Here is a 24,875-nt window from a genome sequence, read left to right as displayed (position 1 = left end):
CATGACAACAGCTAATGTTTGTGTAGTATTATTTTAAGCAGACTGTGTTTTTCTATTGTTGTGACTTACATGACGTTTAGAGCGCATTTTATGGCCAATTCATGCAAAACTCCACGTAATCCCAAAGGGTTCACATACTTTTTCTTGCAACTGTAACTGCTTGGAACAGATTGAAAAGGCTTATGCTGCAGAGTGCAACAGATGGCTGTATAGCAACATAATGGGGAACATGAAAAAAGAATGCTTAATAAAACAATGAAGAAAATAAGGAAGTGGATGGAAACACTTGTTGATTTTCAAAAAATGACTGATAAAGCAAGTAGCCCTGAATTATATGCTTTGCGTGACTCTGGAGTTGAAGATAGATTAAAATTAAAGTATGTGGGATAATAAATGGATATTTAGGGAATAATTCAACATTGAACAGGGAGTAAGACAAGTTTCTATGATATCCCCTTGGATATTTAATGTTTTTACAGATAAGTGTATAATGAATTTTGTTAGAGATGTTTTGGTTGGAGATGTGAATGTACTTTTCTGTGAATATGACACCATGGAGTTAAATGAGAACCCAGTTTTGCAGCAAGTATGAGATAAACCATATAATGCAATGAGGAGCATGGATCTGAAAATTAATGCAGTTGTTTTTATCAGACACGATGGAGGAAACTTACAAGTTCTACGTTAATGATGGGAAAACCAGAGCAAGTAGATAAATTTGCATATTGTGTGTTTATCACTATTTAAAAGACTACTCTGTGATATAATGAGGTTACATGGTATGAGGCAGCTTCTGGGGGAAAAAATTGAAGCATAGACCAAGAAAGCTTTTAAAGTATGCTAGGTTTAGACTACTTCGGACTATTGCTCTTCTGATATTTTGGATTATACTTCCTGGATCCTTAACCATATTTATATTCTGAATTAAATTGTAGAGAGTATGAAGATAAATTGCTTACCCATGGTTTAGGGATTAAAAAAATAAAACATATTGTTTCATATTTGGGAATTAACTGTAATTGTGTTTTCTGAGAAAAAGCAAGAAAGGACTTTTGCAAAACGTTATAGAATAAGAATATATAGACATTCTATCCATATCTCCTAAATGGATAGCTCACTCTCACTTAACAGAAAGTTAGAAAGAAGATCAAAAGCAACAAGGGCCACCAGCCTGAGTTGATAAATGCCTGCATCCAGTATCTAAGATTTGTAACTTCATCCCTTTTTCCTTGCAGTAAATCTGATTAATAAAACCTTATGAGAATCAAGCTTTTTTACTATTCATTAGAGAACTTGACATTATTGTAATTAAATACCAGTGTTACACCAATGTACTGTAATTGATACCAATTAAACATCAAAAAGAGCTAACTCTGTCCACAGCCTTGAGTTTGATCCTGAAGGGCTCAAGGTTGACTTAGCTTTCCATCCTTCCTAGATTGGTAAAATGAGGACCCAGTTTGTTGGGGGCAATATGCTGACATTGTAATCTGCCCAGAGAATACTGTAGAGCAGGGCTTTTCAACCAGTGGTACATTGGCACCTAGTATGTGGCACGCGACCATCCTAGAAAAGTGGTAGTGGGGGAGGGGAATGAGCTGAACCGTTGGTAGCACCGCACAAGCCTGAGCGAGAGATGGCTGGAGCTGCAGGGCTGTCAGGGCTCAGTGGAAGCGCCAGGATCAGTGCCAGGCTCCAGCTGGAGCTCAGTGCTGATCCTGGCGCTTCTGCTGAGCCCAGAAGAAGCACCAATCAGCTGGAATGTTGCAGCATCTCCAGGGTCTTGTGATTTACATTCAGATGCTTGGCAACTGATTCATATTTATTGTGCTCACAGTGTCCCAGGGTCATGTGAAGTGACCAAAACCTGCTGCAACCACCCAGCGGGGCGGGGGGGGGGAATAAAAACCAAACACCCCACCACCACCTCTGCCAAACCTCAACAGAAATGCTCACAACAATGAAAACCTCGATAGGAGGAAGAGCACCGCTGGGCGGGCAGGCAGGTGTCTTGCTCGGCTGTGGCTTGAGGGGCACTTTTTTCAGTCCCATTGTAACTTCGAACAGTCACTAAGCGAACTGTTGCAAGTCAAGGACTACCTGTACTTCATCGCTTTTTTCTTTTTTTTTTTTTTGGTCATCAAGTTTTTGACAGCTTGCTAGGCGACTGGTGGTACTCAGATGTTGCCATATACTAAAAGTGGTACAATGGGTGAAAAAGTTGAAACGCCCTGCTGTAGAGCACTATGAAGCAGTATATAAGTCTAAGTGCTTTTGATAGTACTATTGCTATGTTTCATTTTGGTGTGCCAATCTGTGAGTCACATATTTTATATCAACTGCTGCCTCTATGTCATATCAAGAGCAGCCCATGTATAAGAAAACATTTTAATAAATCGGCATTGAACAAATAAAGCAAAGATTTTTACTCTCTAGGTACTTTATATCCAATACAGGCTGAGCTAATAAAATACTAGTTATTCCCTAGCTATTTTTTGCAGTTATTTTTCTGAAGTAGGCAAGAGGAGTTTGAGAGAAGAGGTAGCACATGAGCCTGATGTTTTGTCTTTCCACACTAAAATCCAGGAATAAAATAATAGTTAAAACTTTTTCACTTTGCCATATCTACACATTATTAATATGTTTGCTATTACATTGTACATTTTTAGCTGTTGCCGAAAAATGATACATAAGCTTTTGTATATCCACTTTGAGGGGAAAGAGTCACATCAGCTGTGTTCATAAATAGCATTATCAAATATCTAATTGTATAAAAATAACCCAAACTTTTACTACTATTTGTCACCATCCAAAATGCGTTCTATTTTCAAAGTCTTCAGGCAAAGTTAATTTAATACAACCGTATCAATGTGCACCATTCATTATTGCAGTCAGAATTTTCCCCCAAAGAATTAATAACTACATTCTTACTCAAGTTTGCAAAATAAGGAAAAGTTGTATCATTAAGAATCAATCAAGAATATTTGATCCTGGACAGACCAGAGATAATGATTATGGTGGTTTATGGTGTGTTAGAAACTGTTGTTTACTTTCTGCAAATTAAATATAATAATAGATTGTTAACAGAGGACTTTGAAGTTCAACTTTGCTGTTGGCTTTACCTTTAACTATGTTTGTTTTTAATATATTTAATAGATAGATGCCAGGTTGGGTAAACAGAATTGTAGAAGTTCCTAAACTGTGGGCGTGTTTTGCAAGTTAAATATATTCTTGAAATATATTTAACAGTATTCAACTAGGGAGGACAAGTAATGCACAATTTTTAAGATCTTATTTAGTTTTGCTTTGTTTTTGTATTGTTTGTATTTCAGTATTGTGAATAAAATAAACTTATTGAAAAAGAAAAGTTTGCAAAATTATGGTACTAGAAATTTCTCTCTTTACAATCAAAACTGTGGATTGACGAATTATGTGGTAGAATCCAAATGTTTGGATATCTATACAACCCCAACATTCAAAAGGGTAGTAATAGCCTCATCTGAATTGAGCTTGCCTTCTAAACAAAGATTTTGCATGCCTATAATATATTATATTGTCCTATATAGAGTTGAGATATTTTTAACTAATAACCAAATCGAACAGTGAGTTGGCTATTGTGCTATATTCAGTGTAGGTTCAAGATAAAATGAATTTATATCACAATTATGTATTTTTTATAAACTTAACTTATAAAAATGCACAATGTAAACTAGATATATAGCATTTGGTGAGAAGACAAATGCATTTTTTCCTGTTATGGTAGACATTTCCATTAAAACATAAACTTTAATATTTAATACATAATCAGTAGACTATTGTAATAGCAGTAAACTTAGTCTAATATCTGTATGTGCTTTTTAGTTATTAATTCTGTTATATTTGCTAAACTATTGTGTAATTAAACAGGTATTGTAATATGGCTTATAATTTTCTTTGTAACTTAAAATACGGTAAGTAATTATTAAATGTGTTAAAACATTTAAAAGAGATATGTATACAAAAATGTTTTTATACTTTTCCACATTGTTCTCTGACTTCTCTCCTTTAATATCTTGTAACTTCTTTGGTAATAGGAAGGATTCAAGGATTATTTAATTGAAAATTAGATATTAGTTCAATTCTGAACTGAAATGTCCAAGTTTCAGTTTAATAAAGAAAAACACTAAGAAAGGAAAGCATGCCATTTGCACATTATTTAATTTCCTTAACCATAGTAATGAAAGTAATAGTAGTAATGAAATATTTACAAAATAAATGATTATATAGAAACTTTTTTTAAAAAATTGAACTCCTTTATACTGATTTGCTCTCACAATTTTCCAATTTTTCTTTTCCCTTTACCTATTTTGGAATTCATAAACCCTATACAGTTTAAAGTAGTGATTCTTCTTGTTTTTAATCTTGTAGCACACTTCTGCTGATGGATATTCTGAATCTCATATCCAACCCACAAAATCAAGTAGTCGACAGAATATACCACGTTGTAGAAACTCAATCACATCTGTAAATGAAGAGCATCCTCACATTGGGAACTATCGCTTATTAAAAACAATAGGAAAAGGAAATTTTGCTAAAGTTAAGCTGGCTAGACATGTTCTTACAGGTAGAGAGGTAAGTTTCTTTAGGCTAGGCTTGATAACTATTGTTTTATTTGCAAAATATGTGTGCAATATTTTCATTGTTGAAAATAAAATCCAGCATATAAGGGTGTTTTTTTTTCTTTTTAGCTGTCTGCAGTACATATACTTGAACTTTGTTCCTGAGGTGTGGCAGCTTTGTTAGTACCATAAGACATATAATGCCAGCAGCTCTGTGGGAAGATTTTGGTCTATCAGTATATTTTTGTAAAACAGCGCATGAAAAATTTTAAAGTATAGTGTGGGTGAAAGAGAAAGAATTCCCCTCTTGGCTTACATATCCCTCTTTTCCTGATGAGATTTCTAAGTTCTTAATTAGAAATAATCTCCCCCAGGAGAAAAAGAAGTGGAAAATATTCAAGACAAAAACTTGTCCATATAATACAATCACATTTTGCAGCCTTCTGACAAGCAAAGTTAATGGGGAAGTCACATTCACTTAAATTAGTGTTATAACTTAACAGTTGCATTGATTCACTTAACAACTATGGCAACAAAGATTGTAAAATGGGGCAAAACTCATTTAACAAATGCCTTGGTTAGCGACATTAATTTTGGGCTCAGTTGTGGTCGTATGTCAAGATTTACCTGTATGTGTATTCTGTAGGTGTGCTTTCTCTATTATCTCTCTCTAGTAGTATTGTGGCTCATTATTGAAAGAATGTACAATTTGATAATTAAGAATTATATCTGAATGGCATTAGTTTCTGCCTAAAATAAACAATTCTTACATATTCTAAAAAGTTTGTTTAGTTAAAAAAAGTTATTTTTTGTCTTTCCATCCTTAGGTTGCTGTCAAAATTATAGACAAAACCCAGTTAAATCCTACCAGTCTACAAAAGGTAATGTTTCTGTCATAATACATTATCATTTTGGATTCAAGAGTCCAACCTCTTTTTCTTTCTTTCTTTCTTTCTTTCTTTCTTTCTTTCTTTCTTTCTTTCTTTCTTTCTTTCTTTCTTTCTTTCTTTCTTTCTTTCTTTCTTTCTTTCTTTCTTTCTTCATACAAGATAACTGAAAAACACTGAGAATAATAGTATGCTTGAGTTGCTTGTAGATTAGGTTGAGAATGACAGCTACAATTCATCCTGATTTAATATGGGAATAAGATGGTAATAGAAGAAAAAGAGGCAGTGCCAGGGTGGGGGAGTCAAAAGAGGACTCAGCTTAGAATTATTACATGTCCACATATCTTCCAAGTCCAGTTCCCCTGGAGTTACATGAACACTTATCTAGCCCCAGTTTATTACTGACTTTTATTTGATTAGATTCTTGTGTATAGGCTTGAGCAAAAAATCCTCCAACCTAGAACTTAAGTGTGATCTTAATTTGCTGTTCTTGATACTTACCTTCTAATACTGAACTGTTTTGGAGAATTTTCTCTGCTTCTGTTAAGTAACTTAACAACAGGCTGATCTGAAGGCCAAGGCATGACATCAGCTTTGTGAGGTGGGTTGGGCTGAGACAGAGTGACTGGCCCAAAGTCACCCAGTTTACTTTCATGGCTAAGGCCGTACTGGAAATCACAGTCTCATGCTTTCTAGCCTGGTACCTTAATCTCTTGATAAAATTGGCTCTCTAATTTTTAAAAAGTGTAATAAGATATTATTCCAAAAGAGTTTTTAATGGCCTGCTTGCTAAGGTACATTTGACAAGAAATTTAATTGAAAGTTGATGCTTTGCTGATGTAGACTGTGAATAATGTCGGTCTCAAAATGTTGATCTAGTGTACAACTTCTTTTATAACGAAAATAGTTACTTTAAAAATACAGCTATTGTCAGAAATATTGTCTTGTCATTCTAATATTTAGCTAGGCCACTATTAGGTTGGAAGTGAGCTATCAAATCTAAATATAACCATGACAAGTATTTTTCAAAATGTGGTTTGAAATAGCTTCTGAGTAGTGAACTGCTATATAGTGTACTGCAACCATTTGGATACATTTGTTTGATTATTTTTATGGGCATGTCTGCTATGTCTGCTGATCGTATGAAGATCAATCATATTTATTTATTTATTTTATTTTATTAGACTTATATACCGCCCTTCTCCCGTAGGACTCAGGGCGGTTCACAAGGTTTTTAAAAACAATACAGCAAATTACAAAAATTAAAAGCAATTAAAATAATTACATTAACCTTGGCATAAAACCCCCAATTAGAATACAATTAAAACCCCAGTTAATACTCTCAGTCCAGGCCAGAAAGCTCAAAGAGCCAGGTTCTTCAGGTCCCGGCGGAATGAGCGAAGGTCAGGGGCAGTCCTAAGCTCTACAGGAAGCTGGTTCCAAAGGGCCGGCGCACCCACAGAGAACGCCCTCCCCCTGGGTATTGTCCGCCGGCAATCTTTTACCGGCGGTACCTTGAGAAGACCCTCCATGTGGGAGCGCACAGGACAAAGGGAGCTTGATGCCGGCAGCAGGTGTTCCCTCAGATATATAGTAAAATCCCCTTGTTTTATCTAAATTAACCTTTTATTTAACTAGCATAAATAAATGCTTTTTACCTGTTCCTTGAACTGGTGAGATAATATCAATGGGCTTTTTTAAAAAAAAAACTTAAAAATTAAATGTTTCAACTGTTTATTGTCACCAAACTGTTTCCATGTTAATTTATATTTGCACAATATTGATCTTGCTTTGTTGATTTGAGGTACTGCTATACTGTTGATTTGAAATGTTTCTGCAAGAAATGATAATTTTGTGTAGCCTAAAAAAACATTTCTTCATTTCTTTCTCTTGATATTCTTATTATTGTGTTGTTCATATGAATGGTGTAACCAATCTGAAAAAATGATTAGATCAGTTCCCTGTTAAACCTCAGATAGTAGCTGAATGTGGCAGGAAATGTTAGAAAGTCATATACATTTGTATTAATTAGAACTCAGAACTGAAAGGATATTGACAGTAAAGCTGAGTCCACTGAAATCAGTGTGAAAAGTTAGAGATCATTAAAGGTAAATCCAGTTGATTGCACTGAGAATAACACAGCTGATTTATAAGCACAACTTCCTATTGCAGTAGTATACTAAGTTTTAAACCAAACTCCTAAATTCTTTTGATTTAATTTTAATTACATTTTATTAAAGTTATATAAACATTATTCAGCTACATTTTTTTTAACAGCTGTTTCGAGAAGTACGAATAATGAAAATACTGAATCATCCAAATATAGGTAGGAATCTTATATTTTTCTTCTACATTCAATTTATTTTTTATAAATTATATTTGAACTTTGGAAAATCTTTGGAAAAAAATTGTACACAATTTTTAGATTTTTAATAAATATTGTTTTTGGCTTGTAAAGAATTCATGCTTTCCTAAGTAAAGCAAGCATAATAATTCTTCTGGAAAATAACTACTTAATTGTAAGAATATAAATAGTAAGGATGCAGATAGTTTAATTTCTGCACAGGCAGTGAATTTTCTAATTGGTTTTCCAGCTTTGCCATGGCAGAACAGTCTAAAAATCCAGTTTTGGAATTCCCTTAAATAATCAACCTTTTATGTCATTACATATTAAGGGCTGCTAGATTATTTCCTTGAAAGAAGCCCTATTTTTTAGAAACAGGCAGTTTTTGTTATATATGTGTGATTCCAATGCTTGCTTCTCTGTCCCAGCTTTTTGCCTTCAAAAAATGTCTTCTTGCCAATGTAATTGGCAAAGTCTTAATATCCAGCATACTAATTTAGAAACATAAGTGTAAAAGTTTGGCCCTAGTCTACGTTCTGCCACTTTTGGCCTTGAAAGTTTCTCTCTGCTGAGCACTGAAAAGAAACTGATTACAGAATTGTAATTCAAATTCTCATTGTGAAAACATCTATAATCAGGATTGTAATTCTGGGCTGATTAGCATCGTAGTTAAAATAATATAGTAAGCTGTGTATCAGGAATTCCTGGTTCAAATTTTGCTGCTGTGAATTCACTTAGCAACTTTAGGAAGCCATTTTCTCAGATTCAGTGTTCCTCACCCAGCCATAAATACACAGCAAAGATAATACATTCCTATAGCTTACTTTCTAGGATTGCTACAAGGATTACAGCGAAATAATGCATGCAATGTGCTTTGAATCTTTATATGCACTCTATAAATACTATTAAGGTAAAGGTAAAGGTTCCCCCGCACATGCGTGCTAGTCGTTTCTGACTCTAGGGGGCGGTGCTCATCTCCGTTTCAAAGCCGAAGAGCTAGCGCTTGTCCGAGGACGTCTCCGTGGTCATGTGGCCGGCATGACTAGACGCCAAAGGTGCACGGAACACTGCTACCTTCCCACCGTAGTGGTCCCTATTTTTCTACTTGCATTTTTACGTGCTTTCGAACTGCTAGGTTGGCAGAAGCTGGGGCAAGTAACAGGCGTTCACTCTGCTACGCGGCACTCGGGATTCGACCCGCCAAACTGCCGACCTTCTGATTGACAAGCTCAGCATCCTAACCCACTGAGCCACCGCGTCCCTTTTATAAATACTATTATTTATCATTAATTTATGAAAATGTGATAGTGGCATTATCAAAATGGACTTTGAATATTTGTTTTAGTCAAAATTATTTATTTATTTATTTATTTTATTGCATTTATATACCGCCCTTTCCCTGAGGACTCAGGGCGGTTTACAGGGAGTTAAAAATCAACCATACAAAAGTTAAAACCCAATTTAAAAAAATATTAAATCAACCCTGTACTATTAAAAACCCCAATTAAAATAAATGTCTCCTCAGCCTGGGCCCGAGAGCTCAAAGAGCCAGGTCTTCAGGCCCCGGCGGAATGATCGGAGGTCGGGAGCAGTCCTCAGCTCCACCGGCAGCTGGTTCCAGAGGGCAGGCGCCCCCACTGAGAAGGCCCTATCCCTGGGTGTCACCCGCCGGCAATCTCTTACCGGCGGGACCCTGAGCAGACCCTCCCTGTGGGAGCGCACTGGGCGAAGGGCGTTTGATGCCGGCAGCAGGTGTTCCCTCAAATAACCCTTCATAATGAAAGTGTGTAACTTTCCCTTTCTGGTTTAGTTTTTCTCAACTTTAAAGTGATGACAATTCTTCTGGCTAGTAAGAGATAGAACAATATTGTTTGAGAGACAAGTTATTGTTTCTGAATTGACCAGAGGGCTTGTTTCATAGACGGTACCCACATTGTTGCATAAAGGATATGGACCTTCAGCTCCTGCTTTCATCAGAATAAGCAGGTTTCCAGGATGCTAAAGTCTTGTCAGCTTAAACTCTTCCATCATCATAGTCATTTTGGTGATATATTCCAGGGCATTGTCATTTTGGTTCTTAACAGTTCTGCTACCTCATTTGGGAAACTTGTCTTCTTCAGGTAATCCAAACAGGAACCATTCTAATCCAAACTAGTTCTAGCAGAATAGTAAATGGTTTTGATTGCAAGAGCCATATCTGTAGAACTAAACTATGATTTCAGCATGCATTTCTTCATATATGTGATGTGGATAAGACACGTCAATTTAGAAATGAAGTATTTAATTTTGTTTTCAAATATTCTTGGTTGCTTATGGTTAGGCAATGTATTGCCATTTTTATCTTGCAGTTAAACTATTTGAAGTTATTGAAACAGAGAAAACTTTATATTTAATAATGGAATATGCTAGTGGAGGTAAGTTAATGTTCTACTTCTAATGTGTGGAATTTGTAATGCAGATGTTAGTGGGGATGGAGAATTGTGAACTTTTTTTGAGCTTACTGGAAGTTACTATTTTTTTGGCTATTGTTGATGGAGGTTGTTTTATGCTTTGTGTCTCTTAGAAACAAGCTGAGCTACAACCTAGTTTTCTATAGATAATGTAATGAATCCCATTTCAGGCTTTAACTGAGGCCCCCTCTGATAAAGAATCTTCACAAAAAACGTTATTCCTACATATATTTAGTTTATGAGGGGGAAGTATACTCTCCTTACCTTCTCCCTTCAGTATGATATCAAATATGATTTTTAACATATCAGAATATTTCTTTGTTGGAGAAAGTATTGCCATGTGAACTTCTATCTACATTTTTTTTTGCTGACATCTGTTGGATGTCAGCAAAATTGAATTGGATATGTCATGCTTGTTGCTTATTGGGGACGACAGAGAATGAGGTGGCTGGATGGAGTCACTGAAGCAGTAGGCGTGAGCTTAAATGGACTCCAGAAGATGGTAGAGGACAGGAAGGCCTGGAGGAACATTGTCCATAGGGTCGCGATGGGTCGGACACGACTTCGCAACTAACAACAACAACAAGTCCTTGACTTATAACCACAATTGAGACTGGAATTTTGATTGTAAGTCAGGATGATGGTCAAGTGAGGGACTCATGTAACTGGACCCAATTTACAACCATTTTTATAGTGGGACCTGCAACCAGTCATAAATGTGAGCCGGTTGCCAAGCACCCAAAATATAAGCATGTGACCATGAGTGTATGTGTGAATGTGACATTTTACAAGAGCAGGAAGTGCTTTAGGAGTTGTAAATTATCCTTTCTGAGACTATTGTAACTCCACAATGATAGTTAAATGACCAGTTGTAAGTCGAGAACTACCTATATTTATTTGATTTACATAGTCTGCCTTTCTGTCCTAGTGAGCATTCAAATCTACCAAGCATTTCTTTTTTTCTTTTTGCTTCACTACTTAGAAAGTATTAAGCCATGCAAATTGACCATTTTATATGTAGACAGGTAGGCAGCTAATTAAATTACCAACAAAGGAATTTCATGCACATATTTGAAGGTTGAGACTTTTTTTCATTGAAGCATTCTTCTTAAAAAATGATACAATTAGTAGTACTAAAGATCAATTTGTTGACCATTACCATTTGTTCATAAGAAATATAGATTCCAACAAAATATAATCTGAATACAAATTTCATTTTATTATAGGAAGCAGACACATGGTTTTCTTTATGAATCAATATAAAATGAAAAAGTATTATGTTTTAAGGACAATTTAACTATGTCTGAAACTTAAAAGTACAGAAGACATTTTTCGGTCATTAGTATTATACGGTGTGACAATGTTAAATTTTATTTTAGGAGAAGTATTTGACTACTTGGTTGCACATGGAAGAATGAAAGAGAAAGAGGCCCGTGCAAAATTTAGACAGGTATGAAATAAAAAAAAAATACATACTTTCAAATAAAAATATGTTTGGTTTTTAGTTTCCAAATGGAATTTCAGATAGTAAAATTAATTTTAAAAATTTTACAAAAAAGAACTTTTGGATTGACTTATCTTTAAAGTAATATTAATGTGTTGCAAGTTTGAAAAATATCTAATAAACAAGAAATGAATTTATCTCTTTAAAATTTTTGCCATTTTTTATTACGCTGTGAATTTTGAAAACCTTTGAAAATGAATAGATATTATAATTTAATAAATTATATTTATAAAAGAAGTAGAAACAAAAAGGGATCAAGGTATGTTTGTTAGCATGCTTACATGCTATGGTATCAACTCTTTTTTCTACCCTCCTCTCCTCATCCAACCTGTGAACCCTGTTCCTAAAGTTCTTGAGTGGCAGATCCACTGTTAATGTTGCCATTGAGTCTTTCTCAGTTTTGTAATTTAATTTAATTTACCCACTGCTAAACTCCTGCTCCATCCAACCTCAGTCTTCAGAGAGTGTGTGACTTTTCCATATGGATAAATGATTCATCCTCAAAAATGCAATAAAATCAAATGTTTTATAAAAGGGAGGCCCTGAGTATCAATGCAGTACACATGGTAGCAGAATGAGGACTTTCTCAAACAGCCAGTTTAGCACAGGAAAAATCAAATCAGGAATGGCTTCTAGGGATCAGTGAATCTTTGGCAGCTTCCTGCAGTTGGCTCTCAAGTATGCCTTTGCTAATCAACATTTTAACATAGTTCATAGTGACTTGGTAATTGTATGTATGGCTAGCACATAATGTGGATGACATTAAGTGCCAGACAAGAATGGATGTGGATGTGGAAGTAGATGCATTTATGTGGATAACAATAAAAAATATTAACACTTGAATGGGAGGAGTGTATTTTTGACCTTGAGATTTTGGGGAAAATCTCTTGCGTCCTTACATCTCTTTGGACTGACCTGAGGCTGATTGAAATACTTGCTTTAAAGTATTATACAAATTATGCGTGTCTAGTTTTCAGTGTATCTTGTAACCTCCTGTAGGAAACCTACAGTTGTACAAAAAGATCATTCTCTTCCTTCAGTGGCAATTCATTGCATTCCTATGCTTGAGTCTAGAGCAAAGAAGAGGTTTCAGCCCCTCTGTTGTTTAACTGCATTAAAGTATGAGCATAATGATTGAAATATTAAAATTTTAGTTTTAATCTAGAAAATACATTAATTGACAGGATTTGAATTTCAAAAACTAATAAGGCATAATAATTCTAGTTGAAGTATTGCATTCCAAAACATGGGAACTAGCAAGAACTAAAATAATTGAATCTGAATCATTATGATATAAAAAGCCACTGACTAAAACCTCTTCTCTGCCTAGAATTCGTTAACCATGATGGGTATCTGGATGAGGAATCATTGTACTGACCTGCAGCTTCTGTGTTGCCCAAGCCAGCTCTAAGGTTAATGTTAATTGTGATTTGATAAAGCAATCCAATATTAGAAAGCCACAATTGCAAAAGTTGATAACTGAATGAAGCCATTAAATGATTAATAAGCCATTTTTATTTTTCCTACCAGCCTCCTATCACAGTTGACATTATATATACAATATGTATAGACATATTGTAAACATTATATAAAGTTAATATTGCAGATTAATTTGAATGCCTTGCAACCATGCAGATACAATTATTGTTAGGATTGTCTTTATGTATTATTTTACTAATAAAGACAACAATATTTCAGATTGTGTCTGCTGTGCAGTACTGTCATCAAAAGTGCATTGTTCATCGTGATCTCAAGGTATGTTAATGTTTCTCTTTAAGCACTGAAACTTTGATAGAACAAAACAAATAAATTTGTGAACAAGATTTTAGAGCTAGATTTATGAACTAAATTTAGATTTTAGAGTTAGATTTGGATTTTCCAAATGGTCTTCATCTTCATCTTACATCTTTGACAAAGTACCGTATATACTTGAGTATAAGCCGACTCGAGTATAAGCCGAGACCCCCAATTTCACCCCCAAAAACTGGAAAAAGTTGTTGACTCGAGTATAAGCCGATCCGCCGTTCTGCAAGCCTCCGCCGCCGGCAGAGGCTGGATCCGCGCTCTGGAAGCCTCCGCCGCCGGCGGAGGCTGGATCCGCGCTCTGCAAGCCTCTGCCACCAGCAGAGGCTCGATCCGCCATTTTGCAAGCCTGAATACACACCCTGTGTGGCCGCGGCTCTCGGGGAAGCCCTGGCTGTCCGCTTCCTCGCTCCACGCTGCCATTCGGGGCCCGCGCGTTCCCCGGGCAAATCGCGGCGCCCAGCAGGCGAGGAAACACGCCCGCTCCAGTCGCCCCCCCTTCCCTCAGGAGACGCGAAGCAAGTGACCGCCCGGAGCTTACCGAGAACATGCGCGCGGCCGAGGCTTCGGTGCTTCCAGGATCGCGCGCACCTCTCCCAAGCCGCCGCCGTCCGGAGACCTGCCGAAGTTTGGGGAGGTTTGGGGAGATGCGCGCGCACCTCCCCAAACCTCCCCAAACGTCGGCAGGTCTCCGGAACTCCGCGCCCTGCCTGCCTGCTTCTTTCCGCTGCGGAAAGAAGCAGACCTCCGCGCCCTGCCTGCCTGCTTCTTTCCGCAGCGGAAAGAAGCAGACCTCCGCGCCCTGCCTGCCTGCTTCTTTCCGCAGCGGAAAGAAGCAGACCTCCGCGCCCTGCCTGCCTGCTTCTTTCCGCTGCGGAAAGAAGCAGACCTCCGCGCCCTGCCTGCCTGCTTCTTTCCGCAGCGGAAAGAAGCAGACCTCCGCGCCCTGCCTGCCTGCTTCTTTCCGCTGCGGAAAGAAGCAGACCTCCGCGCCCTGCCTGCCTGCTTCTTTCCGCAGCGGAAAGAAGCAGACCTCCGCGCCCTGCCTGCCTGCTTCTTTCCGCAGCGGAAAGAAGCAGACCTCCGCGCCCTGCCTGCCTGCTTCTTTCCGCTGCGGAAAGAAGCAGACCTCCGCGCCCTGCCTGCCTGCTTCTTTCCGCAGCGGAAAGAAGCAGACCTCCGCGCCCTGCCTGCCTGCTTCTTTCCGCAGCGGAAAGAAGCAGGCAGGCAGGGCACGGAGGTCCGGAGACCTGGGGAGGTTTGGGGAGGTGCCCAAACCTCCCCAAACGTCGGCAGGTCTCCGGAACTCCGCGCCCTGCCTGCCTGCTTCTTTCCGCAGCGGAAAGAAGCAGGCAGGCAGGGTGCGGAGGTCCGGAGACCTGCCGACGTTTGGGGAGGTTTGGGGAGGTGCGCGCGCACCTCCCCAAACCTCCCCAAACTTCGGCAGGTCTCCGGACGGCGGTGGCTTGGGAGAGGTGCGCGCGATCCCGGAAGCACCAAAGCCTCGGCCGCGCACAAGTCCTCGGTAAGTTTTTTTGTTGACTGGAGTATAAGCCGAAGTGGAATTTTTCAGCCCAAAATGTGGGCTGAAAAATTCGGCTTATACTCAAGTATATACGGTAATATTTATTATTTGAATGTATGTATGTTATATGTAACAGATTTAATGCTGATTTTAAAGAAAAGTTTGTTTTCCTGTATTTAATCTGTAAGGGTAATATAATGTCCCTTTCTTGCTTATAGTAGGGGTGCGTTTCATGCGGTTTTTAATTCTGGGCACAAACCTGTGTTTAGTTTCTGCATGTGCACTTTTGTTATATTAATTTTTACGCCTCCCAAGTCCATCTTTCACTGTCACTGAAATAGCTTCTATTAGTTAAAGGTCTTATCCATGTCTTTTATTTATTTAGGTCATTGTTTAATATTATGTATGTGGAAATGCAATCGTATACAGCAGAAAACCAACTGTTTAGGCAGTCCTCCATGATCTGACTAAGCCACTACTGTATATTAGTTTAGTTTCTATTTCTCGTATATCCCTTTTTACATGTCTTCACTTGATCAATGACTTGTGGATGTTTCCTATCAGCAGTATCGCAAGCAGAGCTCTGTCCTAGCATATTACAGTTTAGGTGCAACAAAAACTCAGGCTCTGACCTATTTAGAGCCTTAAGTCCACTGAAATGTACAGGTAAAGAGGCAGTTGGTAAAGTTGATGGGGAATAAAATTAATCTGACACTCAGAGTACCATTCTACACTATTTTGAAAGGCAAATCTGTGTACTACACATTGCAAGAATGTAGATGCAAGGTTATATGTCCAGGGTTCCTCTTTGTCTGACATAACATTTTCCCTTTGGAGTTTATTCATTTCTCAGTGTAACATTTTATAATATCTGGTAGCTCAGTCTTCTGTCTCCTTTTGTGTGTGTGTCTTCTTCAAGTAATTCCCAAAAAGTTGTTCTGAAGTTCATCTCTCCCTTAAACTGAAAAGAATCTTAAGTCTTTGCACGTATCAGCTACGAGCTTCCTTTTACCCCGATCTACAGATAGTCCTTGACTTACCACCACAATTGAGCCCAAAATTTCTGTTGCTAAGCAGAAATTTATTAAGTGAGTTTTGCCTCATATTATGACCTTTCTTGCCACAGTTGTTAAGTTAGTAACATTTGTTAAGTGAATCTGGTTTTCCCGTTGACTTTGTTTGTAAGAAGGTCATCTTTGGATGATCTTATGAACCCAGAACACTGCAACTGTCATAAATATGAATCAGTTGCCAAGATTTGAAGTTTGATCACGTGACCATGGGAATGCTGCAATGCTGTGATGATTGTGAAAAACAGTCATAAGTCACTTTCTCCTGTGCCATTGTAACTTTGAACAGTCACTGAAGCAAAAAAGCAATCTAATAAATATCGTGCACTAATTGAATAATTGAAATATTTAATTTAGAAAACATCACATTAGAACAGTGCATACTTTTAATAGTAAAAGAAGCAAACATTTGAAGCTAATAGGTCTTACATGGTATAAATCTTCAAAAGAAAATTCAGACGTGTGTTTTTCTTATGTGTGTACATGTGTCCTTCAGTCAGTAGAAATGGGGAGAACAAAAATACTGATCTTTATTCTTGTTTCTAAATACTGCACTATTTTATTTTGGTTTATGTTTTCATTCAACTATATGCTGACTCTCTAAACTGCTTAGAGAGTACTGAAAAGCACTATGAAGCTGTATATAAGTCTAAGTGCTTTTGCTATTTGTCTAGAGTGCACAATAGTAATTTTGAAAAAAGGAAAGGCTATTAAGTGTTATACTTTTCACAAATCTCACTGATGTCAGTTTGATATAAGGTTGCAATCAAGTTGGCAGCTTAGAGATACCAGAAAAGAGGAAAAAACAGCACGTAATTGAATGTATTATTTGAAGGATAGACATTTGACATTCTAAATGTTTTATATTCTCATAGAACACACAGTTCTTTAGATTAAATAGTTCTTCTACTATTGATGGTATAAAAAACATTTTAAACGCGGCTAAGTATTTGATTTTTTTCCCTCCTTTACAGGCAGAAAACCTTCTTCTTGATGGAGACATGAACATTAAAATTGCAGATTTTGGTTTTAGCAATGAATTTATTGTAGGCAACAAACTGGACACTTTTTGTGGAAGCCCCCCATATGCTGCCCCAGAACTCTTTCAGGGAAAGAAATATGATGGCCCAGAAGTAGATGTTTGGAGTCTTGGAGTCATTCTTTACACTCTTGTCAGTGGATCATTGCCTTTTGATGGTCAGAATCTAAAGGTAGCAATAATATCTGAAAAGACTAAAATTTAGTTTTTGAATTTTTTTGCCTTAGTATTTGATTTATTTTCTTTGCTTGGCTTTCAAAAGGAATTGCGAGAACGTGTATTGCGTGGAAAGTACCGCATACCATTCTATATGTCCACAGACTGCGAAAATCTACTGAAAAAACTACTTGTGTTGAATCCAATTAAGAGAGGGAGCTTAGAAGTAAGTTCTCTGAATATTTTCTTGTTTATTAACCGAATTCAGTGGAATAGGTTAGACCCCAGGGGGGAAAAACTATTGCTATAATTTTCCCTGAGACCCTAATATAAATGTATTAGCCTTTTGTGCCAAAGCCATGCTTGGTCTTTAAGTAATATTAGGGAGGTTGTACTCCAAAACATGGATGGAATGAGCATAGTAATTAAATTGGATTTAATTAGCTTAAACATAATTACAGATTGCATTAATTAAATATTTCTAATATAACTATTCTTCATATAGTTAATAATTTCTTCTTTGACTCACAATAAAAATTGCAGTGAATGGCAACTTTTGGAGAAGTTCTGACTTCTGAACGTATATGGCTGCAATTTAGAAAGGCCTGCTTTAAAACACAGTACTGTATGTCATCAGACTTAAAAGGTTTGGGATAAATATATTCATAATGGAGAACAGTTGTGTATGATAGAATTGTTTAAGTTGTGAAATAGATTTATCAAGATAGGTCCACTGAGTTCTAATGGTCTTGTAACTATGAGTATGATTGCAGTATGTTAGTGAATTTGTTAGACAAAAAGAATTTTTTAAAATTTATACTAAACTCAATTTTTTTTTACAAAAATGTTACTTTTATTAAGGAAAATAATGTCTAGTAGTCATTGGTTACTCTTGTATTAGATACAGCATGGCTCACATTAGTTACTAGAGTACAGGCATAAGAGGATTATTTATTTCTAATTATCAAATACAAATTATTATTGTAAAATATCACAAATCTCTATCAAAGTACTATATATTGCTTCATCCTTTTATCAGTTGAAATATTGCCTTTTCCAGGATAAATTACATATTTTCAAAACAAATTAAGCCATTGTTTAATATCTTGAAGTTTTCTAATTTTTCAGTATAATTTTGGAATGTTAAAAGACTTTATTCTTGGTCTACCACTATTAATATTTCTGTTACAATTAAAACTTTTCAATTCAGAATAGTCTAAAGAAGTAGTGGGTTGCAGTTATATTTTTGGCTAGTTAATTAGGAACTTTAAAAGCTGACTAATTTTAAATAAAACAATGGGCCTGTTTTTCCCAAAGGTGCTTTTTCAGGAGGGAACTGTACTTTCTTTGTTTATCCTTGAAGATGTTTTGCTTCTCATCCAAGAGGCTTCTTCAATTCTGATTGAATGGTAGGGAATGGAAGGATTTATATTCCTTGCAGTGAGGTGCTCTGGTCATTAGCACTCTTTCTGACAGTCATTGAGGACCTCAACAATTCTCAGAAAAAGTGCTAACAACCAGAGAACCTCATTGCAAGGAATATACATCCTTCGATTCCCCACCATTCAATCAGAACTGAAGGAGCTTCTTGGATGAGGAACAAAACCTCTTCAAGAAAAAACAAAGAAAGTACAGTTGTTTTTGGAAAAAGCACTTTTGGGCCAATCATATCCTGAATGACTGAGAATCTCTGTATACAATGGACCTTTTTAGTATTGTGTTGTACAGTAGTTTAGTATCTTACAGTGGCTTTGTAGGTTTTGGGATAGGATCCTTTTTTGGATGGAATGTATGCCTCCATCACTGAGGTTCATCTTTTGTTCAGAAATTTGTCTGTACATATTATATGGCTGACATAACTTTGGACCTAAGGAGTGGTTTTGTCTTTTCAACCATTGTAAAAGATAGTGCCTTTATGATTTTAAATGGGCATAGAATTAATTATTTTATGGCTACTTTTAAACTATATACCCGGTAAATAACATGAATCTTGTTTCATTTAATGAAGTTCCAATACCTCCCCCTTTGTATAATTCAGTATAATTCCATTTTTCAATTTTGTTTATTTTCAAGCAAATTATGAAGGACCGGTGGATGAATGTCGGTCATGAAGAAGAAGAATTAAAGCCATACACTGAACCTGAACCAGATTTTAATGACACTAAACGAATAGGTAACATTTTTAATCTATCTGTTCATTGCTTTTTAGGTTTTCCAAGAATTACTTACAGTATTTCTGTGCTATCTGATTACAAATCTGATATGATTGGAGTTAATTCATATGTCTTGCTTGAGTCTCCAGAACACCTTTTTTACTCCAAATTATTCATCCTCCACTCACTTTTCATAGAAAACATGATTTGCATTTTCCTTTCTTACTGCAGTGGTAAAGACATATTTGAAATCTGATCTTGAATGGCAATTTGGGGAGAAATACTTCTGTGTTCAGCTATACTTTGTGCTAAAAAAGAAGTATAAATTTTGGCTAGGATCCATGATACAGAGGACACTAAACATCAATATCTCTTCTTTCATTTTCTTTTCTATCTTTTATAGTTCTTAACTCTATGAAGACTTAGGTTTGGCAATACATTTCATGGAATGTGGAGAAATTATGAATTAGTTGACTGGTTAGATATTTTTAAAGAGAGTTGTGATCTGTGGAGTTCTGAAATATGTTGCTGGACAACTCAAAAGTACAAATATTTTAAATAAATAACATAGAAAATAGAAAATTATATATAATTAGTTCTGTCCCCAGAATTATTACTGGTATGGATGAAAACAGTACATTAGGAAACGCCCTTATGTTAGCCTAAATATTTCAGATAGTCTTATCAAAAATAAATTCTGTTTTTTCCCCCTAGATATAATGGTCACGATGGGTTTTGCAAGAGATGAAATTCATGACTCCTTAGTAAACCAAAAATATGATGAAGTAATGGCTACATATTTGCTTCTAGGGAGAAAACCACCTGAGGTAATTTACTGTTATTTATTTTTATTTTTACCTTTATTTTAAATTGTTTTGCATTTCTAATTTGAGGAGATAGAATATAATATCTAGGTTTGTGTAAACTTTTGAAAAGGATACTTTGTAAAATGTTTTAATACGAATAAAGTTATCTCCTCTTGAAATATTAAGGGAACTACCTCACTTAGAACAGCTTCAAAGGCTGTTTTTGGCCCTGTGAATGTGTGGGTACATACATACATTGACAAATATTCTGCTTCATTTTCAGGAAAATAAAGGATTTGTGCATTGAAATGTGCAGACAGCCAGGGATAACCTTGGAAGTAGCTGCACAAGCCTTTCAAATGTGCTTTGTATTACCCTAATCTCCCCATAGCATTTACTAATAGGCAAAACAACTCTTTGAAACTCACAGGGTGAGAATTTATACATTAGCCATTTTTAAAAACTTTTGCTTAATCTATGCATGCAGTAGAATGAGATGGGGATTTGCTTCTTCAAATCCAACTTTCACTTCTATAGAGTGTCACAGGGAATACCATGATTAGTATAATTCTGATCTCTGTGAGTATATTTACAACATTTGAATATCTTTTCCAAAGCTTTCGTGGGTATTTACTAAGTGCTAGTCTGTGGTGTATTTATTGACTCCTTGTTCCTGTACTGTTGGTGGCTAATCCTAAGAAGGAGAATAACAGAATAACAGAGTTGGAAGGGACCTTGGAGGTCTCCTTGTCCAATCCCTTGCTCAAACAGGAAACCCTATATCATTTCAGACAAATGGTTGTCCAGTCTCTTCTTAAAAACCTCCAATGTTGGAGCATTCACAACTTCTGGAGGCAAGTCGTTCCACTGATTAATTGTTCTGTCAGGAAATTTCTCCTTAGTTCTAGGTTGCTTCTCTCCTTCTTTAGTTTCCATCCAAAGAAGATATCCAGCACTTCAATATCTTCATTGCCAATTCTGAAGCTGGTTGTTCCAGCTGTTATTACTTTCATCTTTAACTTTGCAGATTTGCAGTTTGCAGAGCCTTTGCATTTTCAACCCTCAGTGTAGTGTCATCAGCATAGAGCAGGTTATCTATGTTTCTCCCTCTAGTTTTCCATCTTCATCCAATCCAGCTTTCCTTAATATATGCAGCCTTGTCATACTCCTTTGCCAACCTGGAGCCAGTCTGTTTCACTTAACTCTGTACATACTGTGGCTTCTCATGAGAACGATGAGAATTTCTGGGATTGTAGCTTGAACATCTGTGATTTCTTTTTTCCATGTAGAGCTCTGATTTGCATTGGATGATCTTAAGCATAATTTTGCTAGCTTTTCCTAGCAAATAAAGTTATTGTACAATATATCGATGAAGATTCTCAGTCATCTAGGTAGAGTTGTCTGGAAGTTGAGTCATGGCAATTGTATTTATGACGGTTGCAGTGTCCCAGGGTCATGTGATCACTCTTTGTAACTTTCTGAGAAGCAAAGTCAATGGGGAAGCCAAATTCACTTAACAGTTGTGTTACTAATTTAACAACTGCACTGATTCACTTGACAACTGTGGCAAGAAAGGTCGTAATATGGGACAAAACTCACTTAACTGTCTTACTTAGCAATGGAAATTTCGAGTTCAGTTGTAGTTGTAAGTAGAGAACTATCTGTATATGTAAACCGATAACAGACATGTCTTTATGACTCCAACTCTTTTTTAAATTTAAGATTAGATTCACCTTGAATGAAAGTTATTATTTATTTTTAATCCCATTTATATCCCGCCCTTCTCCGAAGACTCAGGGTGGCTTACAATCTAAGAAGCACAAATCAATGTGCTTAGCAATAGCCTTCATTCTATGTATATGCCTGCTTATTAGGGCTTTCGCCCCCCCCCCCAGCGGCATTATTACAAAGTCAGCTTATTGCCCCCAACAATCTGGGTCCTCATTTTACCTACCTCGGAAGGATGGAAGGCTGAGTCAACCTTGAGCCTGGTGGGATGCGAACCTGCACTAATTGCAGGCAGCTGGTGTTACTTAAGGAGGCATTAGCCCACTGCTCCACCAAGGCTCTTATTTGACCATAAGTCCACCAGTCTGGGCTCACCATTATTTCTTTTCTGAAAAAAGCTTCCTGAGATGTCACTCAAGAGATGCCTTCATAGAAAATCTTGATTTATATTTATCTCAAAACCTTAGGATATAAATTTCTTTGGTTTCTATGCCCATTAACTTCTCATCCTCTTTGATACCTATATTCAAATCTTCCAGCACTAATATAAACAACAAGGGAGATAAGGGACATCCTTGTCTCATACCCTTTTGAATGTCAGATTGTTTAGTTAAATCTCCATTAATGATAATATTTGCATGCTGTGATAAATATATCACCTTGACCCCTTGGATAAATTTCTCTCCAAAATCCATGTCTGATTGACCTCTTCCAAGCAGTTGGACACTATTCTCCACATTTCTTGGCATAGCTTGTTTACAACCATTACTGTCTGTTCTGTTGCTTGCCCTTATTTTGGTGATATTCAATCAGTTCCTGTAAGCTTCCAACTCACTAATGACCAAAGTGCTGATCTAATTTCATTTTCTAGTACTAGGAGTTCTTGTAAGTAGGAAATATCTTTTAAGGTATGTTGGATGTTGACATCTTTACTGTACAATGTTTCAAACACACCTTTCATCTTTCTTTGAGTTTGAATCAGTTATTAACTCTCCATTGGCATCCTTGAGTAAATTAAGTCAAGGCTGAAATAATTTCGAGGTCATCATTATTGTGTATATAACATTGAAAATACTAGCCAGTGGCATAGCAATTTTTCATAACCTAGAGCAGCGATGGCAAATCTATGGCATATGTGCCAAAGGTGGCAAGCCATGATGTTTCGAGTGACACCCTAGCATTCACCAATACCGGACAACCCTTTATTCTTAAAAGCAGCCCTGTTCTTGCATGACTTTTGGTTACATGGGGTGTATCCTGGTACAGCGTCTGGAAGTCTTGCAAGAGAACCATGCTATCACATGGGCTCGGTAGTCTCTAAAAAGTAGTGCAAGAAAGAAGCGTGCTTTTGTGCAGTTTTTGGAGGCTACAGAGATCGTACAATAATGGGGTGTGCTTTCATGTGGCCTTCAGAACCACCAGAAGGCTTTCAGTCTTCAAGCAGTTTCAGAGAAAGCTCTGCTGCAGCTTCTGAAAACTGTGTGAAAGGACACTCCATCCTTGTGCAATTTGCAGAGGCTCCAGGGAGAGCATGCGAGAACACAGCCTCAGGTAAGCAGCAGGGGCCTGTCAACAGAAACAGAACATTGTCTGAAAATAAGCAGTGCATGCCAGATCCTGGGGATCACGCACACGATTGGGCTGCATTTAAAAAGAAATGAAAATGTACAGAATTATTTTTCTTTTGTTTGGGCAGAGGTGGTGGTAGTGATATGCCAGCAGAGTCAAATTAGGCAATGTCTGAATTTTTGATGTGTCAACCCCAAAATGGTTTCCATCATTGATCTAAAATCTTTCTGGTATGTTGAACTGCAGTTCACACAATTATGGGAGTAGTCTTCCACTTCTTTTGGAGGCTACCATATTGTGCTTGACCTGCTTAATATATTAACATTTCATGGGTTGTATCTGCCTAAAATAAACACTAAGAGTGTTGCAAGGATTTCATTTATACCCAAATAATAAATTTCTACTCTGTTTGAAAGCTTTCTCCTATAGTGCAAAATGATTAAAAATAAAGATGTTGGTGCTATTTGATTTCTTAAGGTGTTTTCTAGTACCACCACCCCTTGTGTGAATTGAGAAATAAAAGCAAGAAATGCTTTTCTTTGTCACAAGCCAGCTATCATAGGAAACAAGCTGCCAGAGGCTGGCAGTCTATAAACTGGATCAATGGATGCAAGCTTGTGCTTCATAAGTCAGGGACCTGTTTATTAAAGAATGATCGTTCACTACAAACAACCATCTTTCTTTCTGTGATTAATCTTTGTTTCTTTTTCTCTATATTTTTTTGGAAAGCCATCCTTGTTGGACTGTAATTAGGAATGGAAAAGCTTTGAAGAATTTTCTTATCCTTTCTGTAACTGATGTTTATTTATATAATTACAGTCTTTGTAAACTACCTCAGTTGTGAGACTCTGAATATTTTACAGCAAGGTAAAAAAAACAAGAAAATAATAAAAAACAGTAACATTAAACAACCCATATATTGCATATATTAAGGTGACCACCCACAAATAATCAGAAGCATTATAGCACTAAAAAGTTTTAATTGTTTTTTGAAAAACAATTTATACATTTCTTTTTTATTGCATTTCAGAAAAGGTATAAAGACAAAAAAAAAATAAAAGGGGGAAGGGAAAATGCAAAATTAGGGGTGCAGTTGATAAGATAAAGAGCTACAAAAAAGAGTAACTTACAACTTTCTTCAGTACAGATACAAACAGAAAACACAGTGAGCTTTTGAACTAAATTAAATCAGAATGTACAATACTTCTAGAATCAATAAACACATCTAGTCATCAAATCCCAA

General features: G+C 36.7%; 1 protein-coding gene across 4 annotated transcripts in view; it reads left to right on the top strand.

Annotated features, from left to right (window-relative positions):
• MARK1 (microtubule affinity regulating kinase 1) overlaps positions 1 to 24,875 on the top strand; it is a 60,444-nt gene that overhangs the window by 20,291 nt on the left and 15,278 nt on the right. For 3 of the 4 annotated variants that reach the window (XM_081332831.1, XM_081332830.1, XM_081332832.1), the window contains exons 2-11: positions 4,408 to 4,611; positions 5,426 to 5,479; positions 7,763 to 7,811; positions 10,178 to 10,243; positions 11,659 to 11,729; positions 13,482 to 13,538; positions 17,156 to 17,392; positions 17,483 to 17,602; positions 19,450 to 19,549; positions 20,244 to 20,356. In XM_081332831.1, the coding sequence (XP_081188957.1) occupies positions 4,408 to 4,611; positions 5,426 to 5,479; positions 7,763 to 7,811; positions 10,178 to 10,243; positions 11,659 to 11,729; positions 13,482 to 13,538; positions 17,156 to 17,392; positions 17,483 to 17,602; positions 19,450 to 19,549; positions 20,244 to 20,356 (1,071 nt within the window). Of the gene's footprint in view, positions 1 to 4,407; positions 4,612 to 5,425; positions 5,480 to 7,762; positions 7,812 to 10,177; positions 10,244 to 11,658; positions 11,730 to 13,113; positions 13,196 to 13,481; positions 13,539 to 17,155; positions 17,393 to 17,482; positions 17,603 to 19,449; positions 19,550 to 20,243; positions 20,357 to 24,875 lie in introns of those variants that run through there. The other variant, XR_014027124.1, reaches the window with a different exon arrangement.

The sequence above is a fragment of the Vipera berus genome (genome assembly GCF_964194415.1).
Source record: "Vipera berus genome assembly, chromosome: 1".
In the NCBI taxonomy this organism is placed as follows: Eukaryota; Metazoa; Chordata; class Lepidosauria; order Squamata; family Viperidae; genus Vipera; species Vipera berus.
This window is presented reverse-complemented; position numbering and strand designations above follow the sequence as displayed.